The sequence below is a fragment of the Electrona antarctica genome (assembly GCF_951216825.1).
Source record: "Electrona antarctica genome assembly, chromosome: 15".
NCBI classification, from domain to species: Eukaryota; Metazoa; Chordata; class Actinopteri; order Myctophiformes; family Myctophidae; genus Electrona; species Electrona antarctica.
Genome location: NC_136796.1, coordinates 1,660,238 through 1,677,849, shown reverse-complemented (window position 1 = coordinate 1,677,849; position 17,612 = coordinate 1,660,238). Strand labels below are relative to the sequence as shown.

General features: G+C 43.6%; 1 protein-coding gene across 1 annotated transcript; it reads left to right on the top strand.

Annotated features, from left to right (window-relative positions):
- The first annotated feature begins 698 nt into the window (after positions 1-698).
- zcchc17 (zinc finger, CCHC domain containing 17) lies at positions 699-16,039 on the top strand. Its single transcript, XM_079522149.1, has 7 exons — positions 699-801; positions 2,887-3,093; positions 8,566-8,666; positions 9,110-9,201; positions 9,897-9,997; positions 11,403-11,599; positions 13,694-16,039. Exons 2-7 carry the CDS (start codon positions 2,952-2,954, stop codon positions 13,871-13,873), a joined length of 813 nt encoding a protein of 270 aa, XP_079378275.1. The 5' UTR covers positions 699-801; positions 2,887-2,951; the 3' UTR covers positions 13,874-16,039.
- Positions 16,040-17,612: the final 1,573 nt, after the last annotated feature.

Here is a 17,612-nt window from a genome sequence, read left to right as displayed (position 1 = left end):
CCAAATTGTACAAGTGTAATGCTTTATGGTGTCGTCCAGAGTTAACAGTTTTGAATTCTGTTGTGCTTGAAATGTACTGTAATTCTCCAATCTGTTAATAAATCTTTCAATCAATCAATCAAAGCCATAAGAGCAATTAATTATATCGAATATCGATATCGGCCATAATGTCTCATCGGCACATCCCTAATATCGAGTTTGACATTTTAAATCGATCAAATACATCTACAGGAGTCTAAATCTTAGGCTAGGTCCCTGGCACAAAATAGTTGTAGATGTAGGGCTGGGTCCTTGGACTGAATTGAATAATTGAAAATTGTATTAACAGATGTTTGTAGGGTACAGTTCAACGAATGACAAATACTGCTTAAGAGGGTAAAACCAGAAAAAGCACTATAATACCTGTTTACATCAGTGTCCTCCATTTTCAATTCATCAAAAACATTTAAACACATACAGATACAAATACCCTTCTATGCAAATATATACAATTATAACTTGCACATTCCAAACAAGGCCAAAAAACAAGCAACTTTACAGAGAAATAAGCCCAAAGTCGCTTATAACAAGCAGACGTGGCAACACCCGAAGAGGAGCCGTTCTTCCGGCGGCCGCTAGGCCAGCTGATTGGCCGAACGTTGCGCAGACGGCGCTGATTGGCTGGAGGTGGCGCAGACGGCGCTGATTGGCCGCCGAGATTGTTGACAAACTACGGGTGACCCGGATGTAAACAGCGCGCTCCATACATTACATTAGTAAAGATATTTGACTCTGCAAACCCGAACCTGAAAGAAAGAAAAGGTATCGATGCATTTATTTATTCACCTCTTTCTATTGGATTACTTCAACTACAAACATGCAATTTGCTTTATAAAATATAATGCATTCAAAGTGTGAGATTTAGGACTGATTAAACTGAAGCCAGTCTTATCGCGATAATAATTATATAACATAGAATGCTTTGTGCCGCATGCTGCAAGAACTGCGCTCTCTCAGCTCATAGTTATAAATACAACTGTTACTGAAGACATTTCACTTATATGGACCAAGGAACAAATTAGATTGTCTAATCTATCTATGGTTAATGGTCTTTATTTGCGTTTGCATCGACCTATAGCATTTAAAACCTACTCCCTTAGGCCTAGAGCAGTGGTTCTCAAAGTAGGGTCCGGGAACCCCCCAGGGGTCCTTGAGGGAGTTCCAGGGGGTCCCCAGCCAAAATGATAGACAGTTTGGAACCAAATGGACCCTTATGGGTCTGTAACTCTTAGAGTGTACAAATGGACCCTTAATGAGTCCACTTGATTCCATTTTGTACACTCTCAGAGTTAAATTTACATTTATTTTACAGTATAAATTGGGGGTCCCAGAGATAGAAATGCCATTAAATGGGGGGGGTCCGTATTACAGTGTAATAAATTAATAATAATGAAAATAAGGAGGAGCAGCAAAAATGTGATAATGTAAAAACAAGCAGTGTGTATGAAAGTGTATGAAAAACTAAAATAATAATAATAATAATAATAATAAAACTTTATTTGTATAGCACCTTTCATGACATAAAATGCAGCTCAAAGTGCTTTACAGAGCAATGGAGAAAAAAAAGAAAAGAAAAGCAAGGCATAAACATTAAAAAACAAGAGCAGTAATGCAATACAAATAAGAGCAACATAATTAAAACGGTAACAATTTAGAACAAAACAAGAATATCTAGTAAGTTTGCCCCAGTCTCATGTCTGGACACTCACAGCAGAGGAAAGTTGAGCTTTTAACCCATTTTGGCCTGAGATCAGATTCTATAAATGTCTTCTACATCCTGACAGTTTTCTGAAAAAGCTATGTTTCTATGTCAGTCGTTCTTCGATTTTTCAAAAATAGCTAAATCATAACATAATCACCAAAAGGGGTTCCCGGCTTCCCGCCCAAAATGGGTTTAGGGGAAAAGTATGTTAACCCATTTAGACCTGATGACGATTCTACAAATGTCTTCTAAATCCTGACAGTTTTCTCAGTGGTGCTCAAACATTTTCATGTCAAGGACCCCCAGAATTATCCGTATTTGGCCGCCAACCCCCATCTGAAAATATGTTGTTCCAGGGACCCTCCCCCCAGAAGCAAAGATTTGAGTTAAAAACTTGAGCCCTGAAAGAATATATATTCAATACACTCAAAAATAGCAGACCTACAAGCTTGTAGCACTCGGTGCCGCGCTATGAGCTTGTAGATCTGCTATTTTTCAAAAGCTAAAGTGTAACATAATGCTTAAAACACCAAAAGGGGTTACCGCCCAAAACGGGTTAAAAGTGATATTATGAGTGGAAAAGGTTTCATGAAATAACACCCTCGGTCAGTCTGGTTGTCCGGATGTCATCATGACATACATGACAGGCAGCTAAAGTGTTTTCTTCAAAGATCATTTTTACGGTATTTCAAGGTGAAATGACGATGAATGGCTAAATAATATTACATACATATTGTCATGTATTCCAAATACACAGCTATAGAGCTCTCCTAGTCCTATGCCAGCCTGGGTAGCAGACTGATCTGGACGCTGCGTGTGCGTTCCTGCGACTTGGGAGTCAGATATTGTCCTCTAGTTTCACATCCATTTGCTAGTTCTGGCAGAAAACGTGCGTTTAGTAAAAACATCTCCGCTTTTCCACGAGCTTAACACAGACAAAGTTGTCTGTCTGTCAGCAACGGGCCCCGAAATGATGGACCGAACAAGAGAAACGACCGTGATGTTGCATACCTACCAGCTATTCTTGCTGCGCGACCCCGTCGTATGGCCAATTATAAAAGAAAATAAGGACTTATGTGGTTTACATCCCCAAGGAGGAGCGTCTGGATCTATTTGGAGAACTAATCATAATATCCTCTCTTCAGTCTCTTCACAGGGGTAGCGGAACTCTTCTGCGGTCTGCTCCTTCTTGCACCAACTCCGCTCCGGAATGTCGGATTCGGACGGCCCGCCGGCGGCGGAGCCCTCGGGTCTGGACGGCCTGCCTCCCATCTACAGCATCGCTAAAGGAGAGGTGGTGTCTGTGCAGACCTACGGAGCCTTCGTCCGTCTGCCCGGCTACAAGAAGGAAGGTGAGTTGGAGGACTCGTCGTGGTCCTCCTATAGGAGGAGGTGCTTAGCGGGAATCGTGTTATCCCATTCTGGGCAGGAACCCCTTTTGGTGTTTTAAGCATTGTGTTATGCTTCAGCTATTGAAAAATAGCAGATCTACAAGCTCATAGCGTGGCACAGAGTGCCGCGCTACGAGCATGTAGGTCTGCTATTTTTTGAAAAATCGTGAAAACGTGGCGCATAATCTTTGAATATATTCTCTTGGGGCGAATGTTATTAACTCAAATCTTGGCTTCTGGGGAGTCCCTGGAACAACATATTTTCAGATGGGGGTCGGCGGCCAAATTCAGATAATTCTGGGGGTCCTTGACATGAAAAAGTTTGAGCACAACTGACAGAAACGTTTTTCAGAAAACTGTCAGGATTTAGAAGACATTTGTAGAATCAAGCTCAGGTCTAAATGGGTTAAGCACTATACCATTTATTTCCATTTAGGATTAGGATAAATGCCTTGATGTTAGTCATCTCGGTTTAGGATTAGGATAAATGCCTTGATGTTAGTCATCTCTGTTTAGGATTAGGATAAATGCCTTGATGTTAGTCATCTCGGTTTAGGATTAGGATAAATGCCTTGATGTTAGTCATCTCGGTTTAGGATTAGGATAAATGCCTTGATGTTAGTCATCTCGGTTTAGGATTAGGATAAATGCCTTGATGTTAGTCATCTCGGTTTAGGATTAGGATAAATGCCTTGATGTTAGTCATCTCGGTTTAGGATTAGGATAAATGCCTTGATGTTAGTCATCTCGGTTTAGGATTAGGATAAATGCCTTGATGTTAGTCATCTCGGTTTAGGATTAGGATAAATGCCTTGATGTTAGTCATCTCGGTTTAGGATTAGGATAAATGCCTTGATGTTAGTCATCTCGATTAGGATAAATGCCTTGATGTTAGTCATCTCGATTAGGATAAATGCCTTGATGTTAGTCATCTCGATTAGGATAAATGCCTTGATGTTAGTCATCTCGATTAGGATAAATGCCTTGATGTTAGTCATCTCGATTAGGATAAATGCCTTGATGTTAGTCATCTCGATTAGGATAAATGCCTTGATGTTAGTCATCTCGATTAGGATAAATGCCTTGATGTTAGTCATCTCGATTAGGATAAATGCCTTGATGTTAGTCATCTCGATTAGGATAAATGCCTTGATGTTAGTCATCTCGATTAGGATAAATGCCTTGATGTTAGTCATCTCGGTTTCGAAGGGGCTCACTAGGATAAATGCCTTGATGTTAGTCATCTCGGTTTCGAAGGGGCTCACTAGGATAAATGCCTTGATGTTAGTCATCTCGGTTTCGAAGGGGCTCACTAGGATAAATGCCTTGATGTTAGTCATCTCGGTTTCGAAGGGGCTCACTAGGATAAATGCCTTGATGTTAGTCATCTCGGTTTCGAAGGGGCTCACTAGGATAAATGCCTTGATGTTAGTCATCTCGGTTTCGAAGGGGCTCACTAGGATAAATGCCTTGATGTTAGTCATCTCGGTTTCGAAGGGGCTCACTAGGATAAATGCCTTGATGTTAGTCATCTCGGTTTCGAAGGGGCTCACTAGGATAAATGCCTTGATGTTAGTCATCTCGGTTTCGAAGGGGCTCACTAGGATAAATGCCTTGATGTTAGTCATCTCGGTTTCGAAGGGGCTCACTAGGATAAATGCCTTGATGTTAGTCATCTCGGTTTAGGATTAGGATAAATGCCTTGATGTTAGTCATCTCGGTTTAGGATTAGGATAAATGCCTTGATGTTAGTCATCTCGGTTTAGGATTAGGATAAATGCCTTGATGTTAGTCATCTCGGTTTAGGATTAGGATAAATGCCTTGATGTTAGTCATCTCGGTTTAGGATTAGGATAAATGCCTTGATGTTAGTCATCTCGGTTTAGGATTAGGATAAATGCCTTGATGTTAGTCATCTCGGTTTAGGATTAGGATAAATGCCTTGATGTTAGTCATCTCGGTTTAGGATTAGGATAAATGCCTTGATGTTAGTCATCTCGATTAGGATAAATGCCTTGATGTTAGTCATCTCGATTAGGATAAATGCCTTGATGTTAGTCATCTCGATTAGGATAAATGCCTTGATGTTAGTCATCTCGATTAGGATAAATGCCTTGATGTTAGTCATCTCGATTAGGATAAATGCCTTGATGTTAGTCATCTCGATTAGGATAAATGCCTTGATGTTAGTCATCTCGATTAGGATAAATGCCTTGATGTTAGTCATCTCGATTAGGATAAATGCCTTGATGTTAGTCATCTCGATTAGGATAAATGCCTTGATGTTAGTCATCTCGATTAGGATAAATGCCTTGATGTTAGTCATCTCGGTTTCGAAGGGGCTCACTAGGATAAATGCCTTGATGTTAGTCATCTCGGTTTCGAAGGGGCTCACTAGGATAAATGCCTTGATGTTAGTCATCTCGGTTTCGAAGGGGCTCACTAGGATAAATGCCTTGATGTTAGTCATCTCGGTTTCGAAGGGGCTCACTAGGATAAATGCCTTGATGTTAGTCATCTCGGTTTCGAAGGGGCTCACTAGGATAAATGCCTTGATGTTAGTCATCTCGGTTTCGAAGGGGCTCACTAGGATAAATGCCTTGATGTTAGTCATCTCGGTTTCGAAGGGGCTCACTAGGATAAATGCCTTGATGTTAGTCATCTCGGTTTCGAAGGGGCTCACTAGGATAAATGCCTTGATGTTAGTCATCTCGGTTTCGAAGGGGCTCACTAGGATAAATGCCTTGATGTTAGTCATCTCGGTTTCGAAGGGGCTCACTAGGATAAATGCCTTGATGTTAGTCATCTCGGTTTCGAAGGGGCTCACTAGGATAAATGCCTTGATGTTAGTCATCTCGGTTTCGAAGGGGCTCACTAGGATAAATGCCTTGATGTTAGTCATCTCGGTTTCGAAGGGGCTCACTAGGATAAATGCCTTGATGTTAGTCATCTCGGTTTCGAAGGGGCTCACTAGGATAAATGCCTTGATGTTAGTCATCTCGGTTTCGAAGGGGCTCACTAGGATAAATGCCTTGATGTTAGTCATCTCGGTTTCGAAGGGGCTCACTAGGATAAATGCCTTGATGTTAGTCATCTCGGTTTCGAAGGGGCTCACTAGGATAAATGCCTTGATGTTAGTCATCTCGGTTTCGAAGGGGCTCACTAGGATAAATGCCTTGATGTTAGTCATCTCGGTTTCGAAGGGGCTCACTAGGATAAATGCCTTGATGTTAGTCATCTCGGTTTCGAAGGGGCTCACTAGGATAAATGCCTTGATGTTAGTCATCTCGGTTTCGAAGGGGCTCACTAGGATAAATGCCTTGATGTTAGTCATCTCGGTTTCGAAGGGGCTCACTAGGATAAATGCCTTGATGTTAGTCATCTCGGTTTCGAAGGGGCTCACTAGGATAAATGCCTTGATGTTAGTCATCTCGGTTTCGAAGGGGCTCACTAGGATAAATGCCTTGATGTTAGTCATCTCGGTTTCGAAGGGGCTCACTAGGATAAATGCCTTGATGTTAGTCATCTCGGTTTCGAAGGGGCTCACTAGGATAAATGCCTTGATGTTAGTCATCTCGGTTTCGAAGGGGCTCACTAGGATAAATGCCTTGATGTTAGTCATCTCGGTTTCGAAGGGGCTCACTAGGATAAATGCCTTGATGTTAGTCATCTCGGTTTCGAAGGGGCTCACTAGGATAAATGCCTTGATGTTAGTCATCTCGGTTTCGAAGGGGCTCACTAGGATAAATGCCTTGATGTTAGTCATCTCGGTTTCGAAGGGGCTCACTAGGATAAATGCCTTGATGTTAGTCATCTCGGTTTCGAAGGGGCTCACTAGGATAAATGCCTTGATGTTAGTCATCTCGGTTTCGAAGGGGCTCACTAGGATAAATGCCTTGATGTTAGTCATCTCGGTTTCGAAGGGGCTCACTAGGATAAATGCCTTGATGTTAGTCATCTCGGTTTCGAAGGGGCTCACTAGGATAAATGCCTTGATGTTAGTCATCTCGGTTTCGAAGGGGCTCACTAGGATAAATGCCTTGATGTTAGTCATCTCGGTTTCGAAGGGGCTCACTAGGATAAATGCCTTGATGTTAGTCATCTCGGTTTCGAAGGGGCTCACTAGGATAAATGCCTTGATGTTAGTCATCTCGGTTTCGAAGGGGCTCACTAGGATAAATGCCTTGATGTTAGTCATCTCGGTTTCGAAGGGGCTCACTAGGATAAATGCCTTGATGTTAGTCATCTCGGTTTCGAAGGGGCTCACTAGGATAAATGCCTTGATGTTAGTCATCTCGGTTTCGAAGGGGCTCACTAGGATAAATGCCTTGATGTTAGTCATCTCGGTTTCGAAGGGGCTCACTAGGATAAATGCCTTGATGTTAGTCATCTCGGTTTCGAAGGGGCTCACTAGGATAAATGCCTTGATGTTAGTCATCTCGGTTTCGAAGGGGCTCACTAGGATAAATGCCTTGATGTTAGTCATCTCGGTTTCGAAGGGGCTCACTAGGATAAATGCCTTGATGTTAGTCATCTCGGTTTCGAAGGGGCTCACTAGGATAAATGCCTTGATGTTAGTCATCTCGGTTTCGAAGGGGCTCACTAGGATAAATGCCTTGATGTTAGTCATCTCGGTTTCGAAGGGGCTCACTAGGATAAATGCCTTGATGTTAGTCATCTCGGTTTCGAAGGGGCTCACTAGGATAAATGCCTTGATGTTAGTCATCTCGGTTTCGAAGGGGCTCACTAGGATAAATGCCTTGATGTTAGTCATCTCGGTTTCGAAGGGGCTCACTAGGATAAATGCCTTGATGTTAGTCATCTCGGTTTCGAAGGGGCTCACTAGGATAAATGCCTTGATGTTAGTCATCTCGGTTTCGAAGGGGCTCACTAGGATAAATGTACAGAAAATAAAATGCAATATACGTGGCAAAACAACAACATACATTTGTCTGTACAAACTTCACCCAAAGCAAAGCAAAGCAAAGTTACTATATTTACCCAGGGTAACTGGACTAAGCATCAGATACTTGTTTACAGCCAGGCCCTGCTCATAGAACATTTCATGGTAGTGGTTCAATGCCTTGCTCAAGGGCACTTCAGCGGTGGTAATTCTAACGTGCCGGTCCGGGGATACGAACTGGCGACCTTCCGGTATCAAGACTGCTCCGCAAACCATTCGGCCACCGCTGCCACTCTGGAGTCTATATTTTGGTAAATGGTGCATTTATATAGCGCTTTTATCTAAAACTATATTTCTTTTTGTTGAAAACACCTGATCCACAATCTCACAGTGTGTCATGTTGTGAGCTTGTTGATCAGCTATGTGCTGTACAATGCGGGTGTTCAGTAAACTTCACAACAAAAACCACAACTCTCCTCCTGTTTTACACATGATGATGATGATGATGATGATGATGACGATGCACACAGGCCTGGTACATGTCAGCGAGATGTCGGCCTCGCGGGTGGAGAACGCTGCAGATATCGTTGAAATGGGGGAACAGGTGTGGATCAAAGTCATTGGAAGAGAGGTAAGGATGTGCACACACACACACACACACACACACACACACACACACACACACACACACACACACACACACACACACACACACACACACACACACACACACACACACACACACACTCACACACTCACACACACAGTTTACCAATTTATTTATGTCCACACACGGGGGGGAAAGCATACAGGAACACAAATATTTTAGGTGCAGTAAAGGTTACATTCACAAACTCATGGATATGTCCTCATGATACAACAATATACAACACACATGTCACTCTGCAGTCAGCACTCCACGGGCACAAGCAGTGGCAGCTCCGCCATATAGGGCAGCAGAGAGGGCACAATTTGCCACACACACACACACACACACACACACACACACACACATCTAGGTAGGATTTGTTTAAAATGTGGTGTGAATGAATCTATCCTCTGATCTAATCTCAGATGAAGGGAGACAAGGTGAAGTTGTCCTTCTCAATGAAGGCGGTCAACCAGGGAACAGGGAGGGATCTGGACCCCAACAATGTCATGGCAGAGTAAGCACTTTCACTATATACACGATTATAAAATGCATTTATTGAACGTCTAAAAAAAACTGGATTTGCTCGTTTATTGTTTGTTCATAGACCAATATATTCAGAGTAAAGTAAAGACCGGTCAGATTGCCTTGTGGTGCAGAGACACCCACCACGTAATAAATCACTATTATTTGTTGTTGTTCCCTGTCTGACTCCTAAGTTGCAACCAAAGAGTTCCCAAAATGGATGATTTGGCACTGTGTCAGTGTTGATTTTGTCGACTAAAACTAAGACGAAAAATGTTCGTCGACTACCTTTTTCCACTGACGAAAACTACGCTATGATGACTAAAACTAAGACTAAATATACTGCCAATTTCGTCAACAACTAAAAACTAGACTAAAATGTTAGGAAGGGACTAGTGGACAAGAGATCCAGTATAAGTCATTTTACACTTGGTTGCATGCTGAAAATAGCCGATCTACAAGCTCACAATGCGTCTGCGACGCGTTGTGAGCTTGTAGATCGGCTAGTTTCAGCAAGTGTAAAATCAGCCATTACGACGGCATCAAGGCCCACCAGAACACATTTTAGTCGACTAAATCAACTGTAGATTTAGATTAAAACTTAATTTAGATTTTAAAAGATTGATTTAAAACTAAAATCAAAAATCTGCTGCCAAAAACAACAATGCACTGTGTGTCATTTCTTAGGCAGGACGAGAGGAGACGCAGGAACTTCAGGGACCACACGGGAAGGAGGATCACCCTGGAGGCTGTGCTCAACACCACCTGCGCTAAGTGTGGCTGCAAGGGTACGACAACAACCACTCACTGCATCTGCTGACCGCACAACACAAGTTGTACAGTCGCAAAGTTCTCAGTCGCCACTGACTGATCTCAGTCATCTGCATTCCAGACTAGAGCAGCCAGAGCAAGTCTTCTATGGCAGTGGTTCCCAAATGGGGGTCCGGGAACCCCCAGGGGTCCTTGAGGGAACCCCCAGGGGTCCTTGAGGGAGGGAGGGAACCCCCAGGGGTCCTTGAGGGAGTTCCATTTGTACACTCTCAGAGTTAAATTAACATTGAATTTACAATATAAATTGGAGTCTCAGAGGTAGAAATTGGTTAAATGGGGGTCCGGACTCCTTAGCCTGTTGCATGTCAAACTGGGGGTCCTCTGTCCGTTAAAATGGTTGAGAATCACTGCTAGAGCCGTAAACAGTTGTGTTGCAGGGCATTGAGGTGCAATGTTAGTTTTTTTCGGAACCAAACTGTTCTATGGAAGCATGTCATGCACCAAAAACAGGCCATCTGCAAAGCTTACAACATCCGTGTGTTGTAAGCTTGTAGATAGCCTGTATTTTTGGTTATTTGTTATTAAAGAGATTAAAGAGTATTTGAAGTGGTCAAACTAGCGATAGAATATGCATGTCGTTCAATCCTCCCGAAAATTCTAATTATGTCATAAAAGCAAATGACTATGACTAATGTCCGTGTTCAACTAGCAATGTCCGTGTTCAACTAGCAATGTCCGTGTTCAACTAGCAATGTCCGTGTTCAACTAGCAATGTCCGTGTTCAACTAGCAATGTCCGTGTTCAACTAGCAATGTCCGTGTTCAACTAGCAATGTCCGTGTTCAACTAGCAATGTCCGTGTTCAACTAGCAATGTCCGTGTTCAACTAGCAATGTCCGTGTTCAACTAGCAATGTCCGTGTTCAACTAGCAATGTCCGTGTTCAACTAGCAATGTCCGTGTTCAACTATGTGTGTTTGTGTGTGACTATGTGTGTGACCAGTACCAATGAGTACGTACCAAAGGTGGCGCTGTTGTGCCAGAAACGGAGAGAGAGAGATAGTGCTGCATGTTGCCTGCTAATGACAGAGAGGGGGGGGGGGGGATTTGCACCACTCAGTTCACACGGGTGTGATTTTTTTTTGTCTGGGCTGGTTTGGCGACTTTAGCGTCAATCTGCAATGTCTTCACTCTCAGCGGGTTGTGACTGTATGGCTACCAAAAGTTAAACACTTTAATTCTATTCATTGTGCTGATTGTCTTCCATTTCTGCCATAGACTCCGGCATATCCGACTTAAATTATCCATACAAATCCAGGTTATTTTTGGAAATTTCCGACTTAGGACCTCTGCCCCAAAAACGACGACATCATCCATGGTTAATATGCTTAATCAATCATTTCCCTTTTATCTTTTTTTTATAGGTCACTTCACCAAAGACTGTTTTGCGGCTGGGGGGCTGCAGTACGCTTTATTGCCAGAAGAGGACGACGCCGCGCCACAGCAGAAGCAGCAGCAGCAGCAGCAGCAGCAGCCGCCGCCTCCTCCTCCTCCTCCGCCACAGACCTCCACTGTCACGCCACAGCAAGAAGACACTGGCAAGAAGAAGAAGAAAAAGAAGGTGAACATTTAACCCATTTAGACCTAGCCTGGCGCGGCCAGACTCATAGCGAGGGTTCACTGATGTTTCCTCATATGCGGGGAAGAATCTTCAGTGAATCCCCCGCTATGAGGCTGGCCAAGCCAGGCTAATTTAGACCTACTGTACCATCGATTCTACAAATGTCTTCTAAATCTTGACAGTTTTCTGAAAAACCCCATGTTTCCATGTCAGTGGTTCTCAAACTATTTAATGTCAAGGACCCCCAAAAATACATGTAATTGGCCGCCGACCCCCATCTGAAAATATGTTGTTCCATGGACCCCCCCAGAAGCAAAGATTTGTTTTTTTGATTTTTGTTTTTTTTGGCGGCTTTCGCCTTTATTATTATTTTTTTATATATAGAGAAACAGGAAATGACATGCAGTAAAGGCCGTCGGGATCGGGAATCGAACCCGCGGCACACTGCCAGACTCTGACTACCAGGCAAGGTGCCTGGACCGCTGAGCCACGGGCCAGGCCAGGAGCAAAGATTTGAGTTAAAAACATTCACTCTGAAAGAATTCATATTCAAAGATTTGCGCCACATTTTCACGATTTTTCAAAAATAGCTAAAGTATAACATACTGCTTTAAAACACCAAAAGGGGTTCCCGCCCAGAACGGGTTAAACCACGAGGGGTTTCAGGCTGACTCACTCCCTCTTTCTCAGCTCGCTTCCCTTTCATCTGTCACCATAATGAGACATTTGTCGGCCGTGCGTTGCGTGTGTGGAACGACCGGGCAGCTGGAGTTGTGAAACCCTCACCGCACCGCGTTGCTGCTGACACAGACGTTTTGTAAGGCCATTTGTTTCAGTTAGGGATGATCTGAGAGAAGTTGTTGCAAATTATTTGACCAAATTCGCATTCTTTCAAATCCCTTATTATTATTTTTTTAACCCATTTTGGGCGGGAACCCCTTTTGGGCGGGAACCCCTAACTAAGCATTATGTTGTACTTTAGCTATTGAAAAATAGCAGATCTACAAGCTCATAGCGCGCCACCGAGTGGCACGCTACGAGCTTGTAGGTCTGCTATTTTTGAAAAATCGTGAAAATGAGGCACGAATCTTTGAATATATATTCTTTCAGAAGACTTTTTTTTTTATTTCGACGTCAGGCCTAAATAGGTTAATGGGTAAATTGTTTGTAGACTTATTATAAAACTATAAACTATATTTCTCTGTGTGAAAAGAAATATCTGCACAGCTTTTTAATGCACTTGTATTGTGGAGACAAAGCTCAGTCAGACAATACTTTGTCAGACCTCTAGATGGAACAACGGAAATCTAGTCAATTTAAAAAAGTCACTTGCAGACTTAAGTTCAGATCATATCTGGTTAAAATATAATAGAAAATTGGTTGACTCAGAGTTTATTGAACCTCAACAATATGTAATGCACACACAGCACACTGTGTAACTAACTGGCTAACGCTGCTGCAACAGGGCTGCATATACGTTGGTTAGACCAGGGGTTCCCAAAGTGGGGTCCGGGGACCCCCAGGGCTCCTTGAGGGAGTTCCAGGGGGTCCCCGGCTAAATGACAGTTAGGAACCAAATGGACCCTTGTGGGTCTGTAACTCAGAGAGTGTACAAATGGAACCACATGGTTCCATTTGTACACTCTCAGAGTTAAATTAACATTGATTTTACAATATAAATTGGCGGTCCCAGAGATTAAAAAACATTTTCATGTCAAGGGCCCCAAAAAATATATATGTAATTGGCCGCCGACCCCATCTGAAAATATGTAGTTCCAGGGACCTCCTCCCAGAAGCTAATATTTGAGTTAAAAACGTTCACTCGGAAAGAATATGTATTCAAAGATCTGTGCCACATTTTCAAGATTTTTCAAAAAATAGCAGACCTACAAGCTCGTAGCGTGGCACTCGGTGCCGCGCTACGAGCTTGTAGATCTGCTATTTTTCAACAGCTAAAGTATAACACAATGCTTAAAACACCGCCCAGAATGGGATTAATCAAAAAAATTGCAATCAAAAAAAGGGCTAGCTCCAGTGCTAACAGGCTATGGTGTCTTGTCTTGTGGTCCCATCCCGTTTTTATTTTCCTCCCAGGAGAAGAAACTGAAGAAGAAGAGGAAGAGGGCGAGGAAGGAGTCCGAGAGCGACAGCAGCAGTGACAGCAGCAGCGACGGCGCCACCAAGGCCAAGAGGGGGCGCCGTGATCCCACACAGAGCAGAGAGGACAGGAAGAAGAAGAAACACAAGAAGCACAAGAAACACAAACACAGCTGAGGGGCACGCATGGCACGCACACACACACACACACACACACAAACACACACACAAATATCCAGGGTTCGATAAAAAATAAAATAAAAACTGGTGCAATTCTGCTCACATCCTCAATCTCACTCCCTCCGTAAAGCCACAGCTACATGAGACACAAGATACCGATACTAAATAGTTCCTGGCGCAGCGAAGACATGTAAAGGTAGCTCTCCACCAAACCAAAATGCACCAAAACTTTTCAACACTCGACGGAGTGTTGAAAAGCGCCCGTTGCCAAACATCTGCTGTCGAATGGGCAGTGGGTACACACAGTACACTGTGGAATGGGCAGTGGGTACACAGTACACTGTCGAATGGGTAGTGGGTACACACAGTACACTGTGGAATGGGCAGTGGGTACACAGTACACTGTCGAATGGGTAGTGGGTACACAGTACACTGTGGAATGGGCAGTGGGTACACAGTACACTGTCGAATGGGTAGTGGGTACACACAGTACACTGTCACAAGTTGTAGAGAAGCGCCGACAGCCGACCGAGCAATTCCACCGACGGATAGCAGTGGGCTTGATGTTGGAGAAAGTAGCCATAGTACCATAGTAGCCGTCTGTCGGCTCTCGGGTGCATTCAAATACTTGTTTCCGTACCTTCCGACCGACTGATCTCCTGACTTCATTCGACTGCCAGTCTGTCGTAATCTGGACATTCGACTGGCAGAATGTAGTAATCTGTGTTTGGTGGAGAACTACCTTTTAAGGCCTATTATTCATCGACCAGTTTTGGGTGAAGAGGTTGACTACCGGAAACTACAACGTGATGTCACGGTGCGGTGGTCACCGCTCACACAACAACACATCTCTCTGTTTTGACTAAAACTACAACATGATGTCATGGCGCGGTGGTCACCGCTCACACAACAACACATCTCTCTGTTTTTACTAAAACTACAACATGACGTCATGGTGCGGTGGTCACCGCTCACACAACATCACATCTCTCTGTTTTTATTAAAACTACAACATGATGTCACGGCGCGGTGGTCACCGCTCACACAACAACACATCTCTCTGTTTTGACTAAAACTACAACATGATGTCATGGCGCGGTGGTCACCGCTCACACAACAACACATCTCTCTGTTTTTACTAAAACTACAACATGATGTCATGGTGCGGTGGTCACCGCTCACACAACAACACAACTCTCTGTTTTGACTAAAACTACAACATGATGTCATGGTGCGGTGGTCACCGCTCACACAACACATCTCTCTGTTTTTACTAAAACTACAACATGATGTCATGGTGCGGTGGTCACCGCTCACACAACAACACATCTCTCTGTTTTTATTAAAACTACAACATGATGTCACGGCGCGGTGGTCACCGCTCACACAACAACACATCTCTCTGTTTTGACTAAAACTACAACATGATGTCATGGTGCGGTGGTCACCGCTCACACAACATCACATCTCACTGTTTTGACTAAAACTACAACATGACGTCATGGTGCGGTGGTCACCGCTCACACAACAACACATCTCTCTGTTTTTATTAAAACTACAACATGACGTCATGGTGCGGTGGTCACCGCTCACACAACAACACATCTCTCTGTTTTTACTAAAACTACAACATGATGTCATGGCGCGGTGGTCACCGCTCACACAACAACACATCTCTCTGTTTTTACTAAAACTACAACATGATGTCATGGTGCGGTGGTCACCGCTCACACAACAACACAACTCTCTGTTTTGACTAAAACTACAACATGATGTCATGGTGCGGTGGTCACCGCTCACACAACACATCTCTCTGTTTTTACTAAAACTACAACATGATGTCATGGTGCGGTGGTCACCGCTCACACAACAACACATCTCTCTGTTTTTATTAAAACTACAACATGATGTCACGGCGCGGTGGTCACCGCTCACACAACAACACATCTCTCTGTTTTGACTAAAACTACAACATGATGTCATGGTGCGGTGGTCACCGCTCACACAACATCACATCTCACTGTTTTGACTAAAACTACAACATGACGTCATGGTGCGGTGGTCACCGCTCACACAACAACACATCTCTCTGTTTTTATTAAAACTACAACATGACGTCATGGTGCGGTGGTCACCGCTCACACAACAACACATCTCTCTGTTTTGACTAAAACTACAACATGATGTCATGGTGCGGTGGTCACCGCTCACACAACAACACATCTCTCTGTTTTGACTAAAACTACAACATGATGTCATGGTGCGGTGGTCACCGCTCACACAACAACACATCTCTCTGTTTTGACTAAAACTACAACATGATGTCATGGTGCGGTGGTCACCGCTCACACAACAACACATCTCTCTGTTTTTACTAAAACTACAACATGATGTCATGGTGCGGTGGTCACCGCTCACACAACAACACATCTCTCTGTTTTGACTAAAACTACAACATGATGTCATGGTGCGGTGGTCACCGCTCACACAACAACACATCTCTCTGTTTTTACTAAAACTACAACATGACGTCATGGTGCGGTGGTCACCGCTCACACAACAAGACATCTCTCTGTTTTTACTAAAACTACAACATGACGTCATGGTGCGGTGGTCACCGCTCACACAACAACACATCTCTCTGTTTTTACTAAAACTACAACATGATGTCATGGTGCGGTGGTCACCGCTCACACAACAACACATCTCTCTGTTTTTACTAAAACTACAACATGACGTCATGGTGCGGTGGTCACCGCTCACACAACAAGACATCTCTGTTTTGACTAAAACTACAACATGATGTCATGGTGCGGTGGTCACCGCTCACACAACAACACATCTCTCTGTTTTTACTAAAACTACAACATGACGTCATGGCGCGGTGGTCACCGCTCACACAACAAGACATCTCTGTTTTGACTAAAACTACAACATGATGTCATGGTGCGGTGGTCACCGCTCACACAACACATCTCTCTGTTTTTACTAAAACTACAACATGATGTCATGGTGCGGTGGTCACCGCTCACACAACAACACATCTCTCTGTTTTTATTAAAACTACAACATGATGTCACGGCGCGGTGGTCACCGCTCACACAACAACACATCTCTCTGTTTTGACTAAAACTACAACATGATGTCATGGTGCGGTGGTCACCGCTCACACAACATCACATCTCACTGTTTTGACTAAAACTACAACATGACGTCATGGTGCGGTGGTCACCGCTCACACAACAACACATCTCTCTGTTTTTATTAAAACTACAACATGACGTCATGGTGCGGTGGTCACCGCTCACACAACAACACATCTCTCTGTTTTGACTAAAACTACAACATGATGTCATGGTGCGGTGGTCACCGCTCACACAACAACACATCTCTCTGTTTTGACAAAAACTACAACATGATGTCATGGTGCGGTGGTCACCGCTCACACAACAACACATCTCTCTGTTTTGACTAAAACTACAACATGACGTCATGGTGCGGTGGTCACCGCTCACACAACATCACATCTCTCTGTTTTTACTAAAACTACAACATGATGTCATGGTGCGGTGGTCACCGCTCACACAACAACACATCTCTCTGTTTTGACTAAAACTACAACATGATGTCATGGTGCGGTGGTCACCGCTCACACAACACATCTCTCTGTTTTTACTAAAACTACAACATGATGTCATGGTGCGGTGGTCACCGCTCACACAACAACACATCTCTC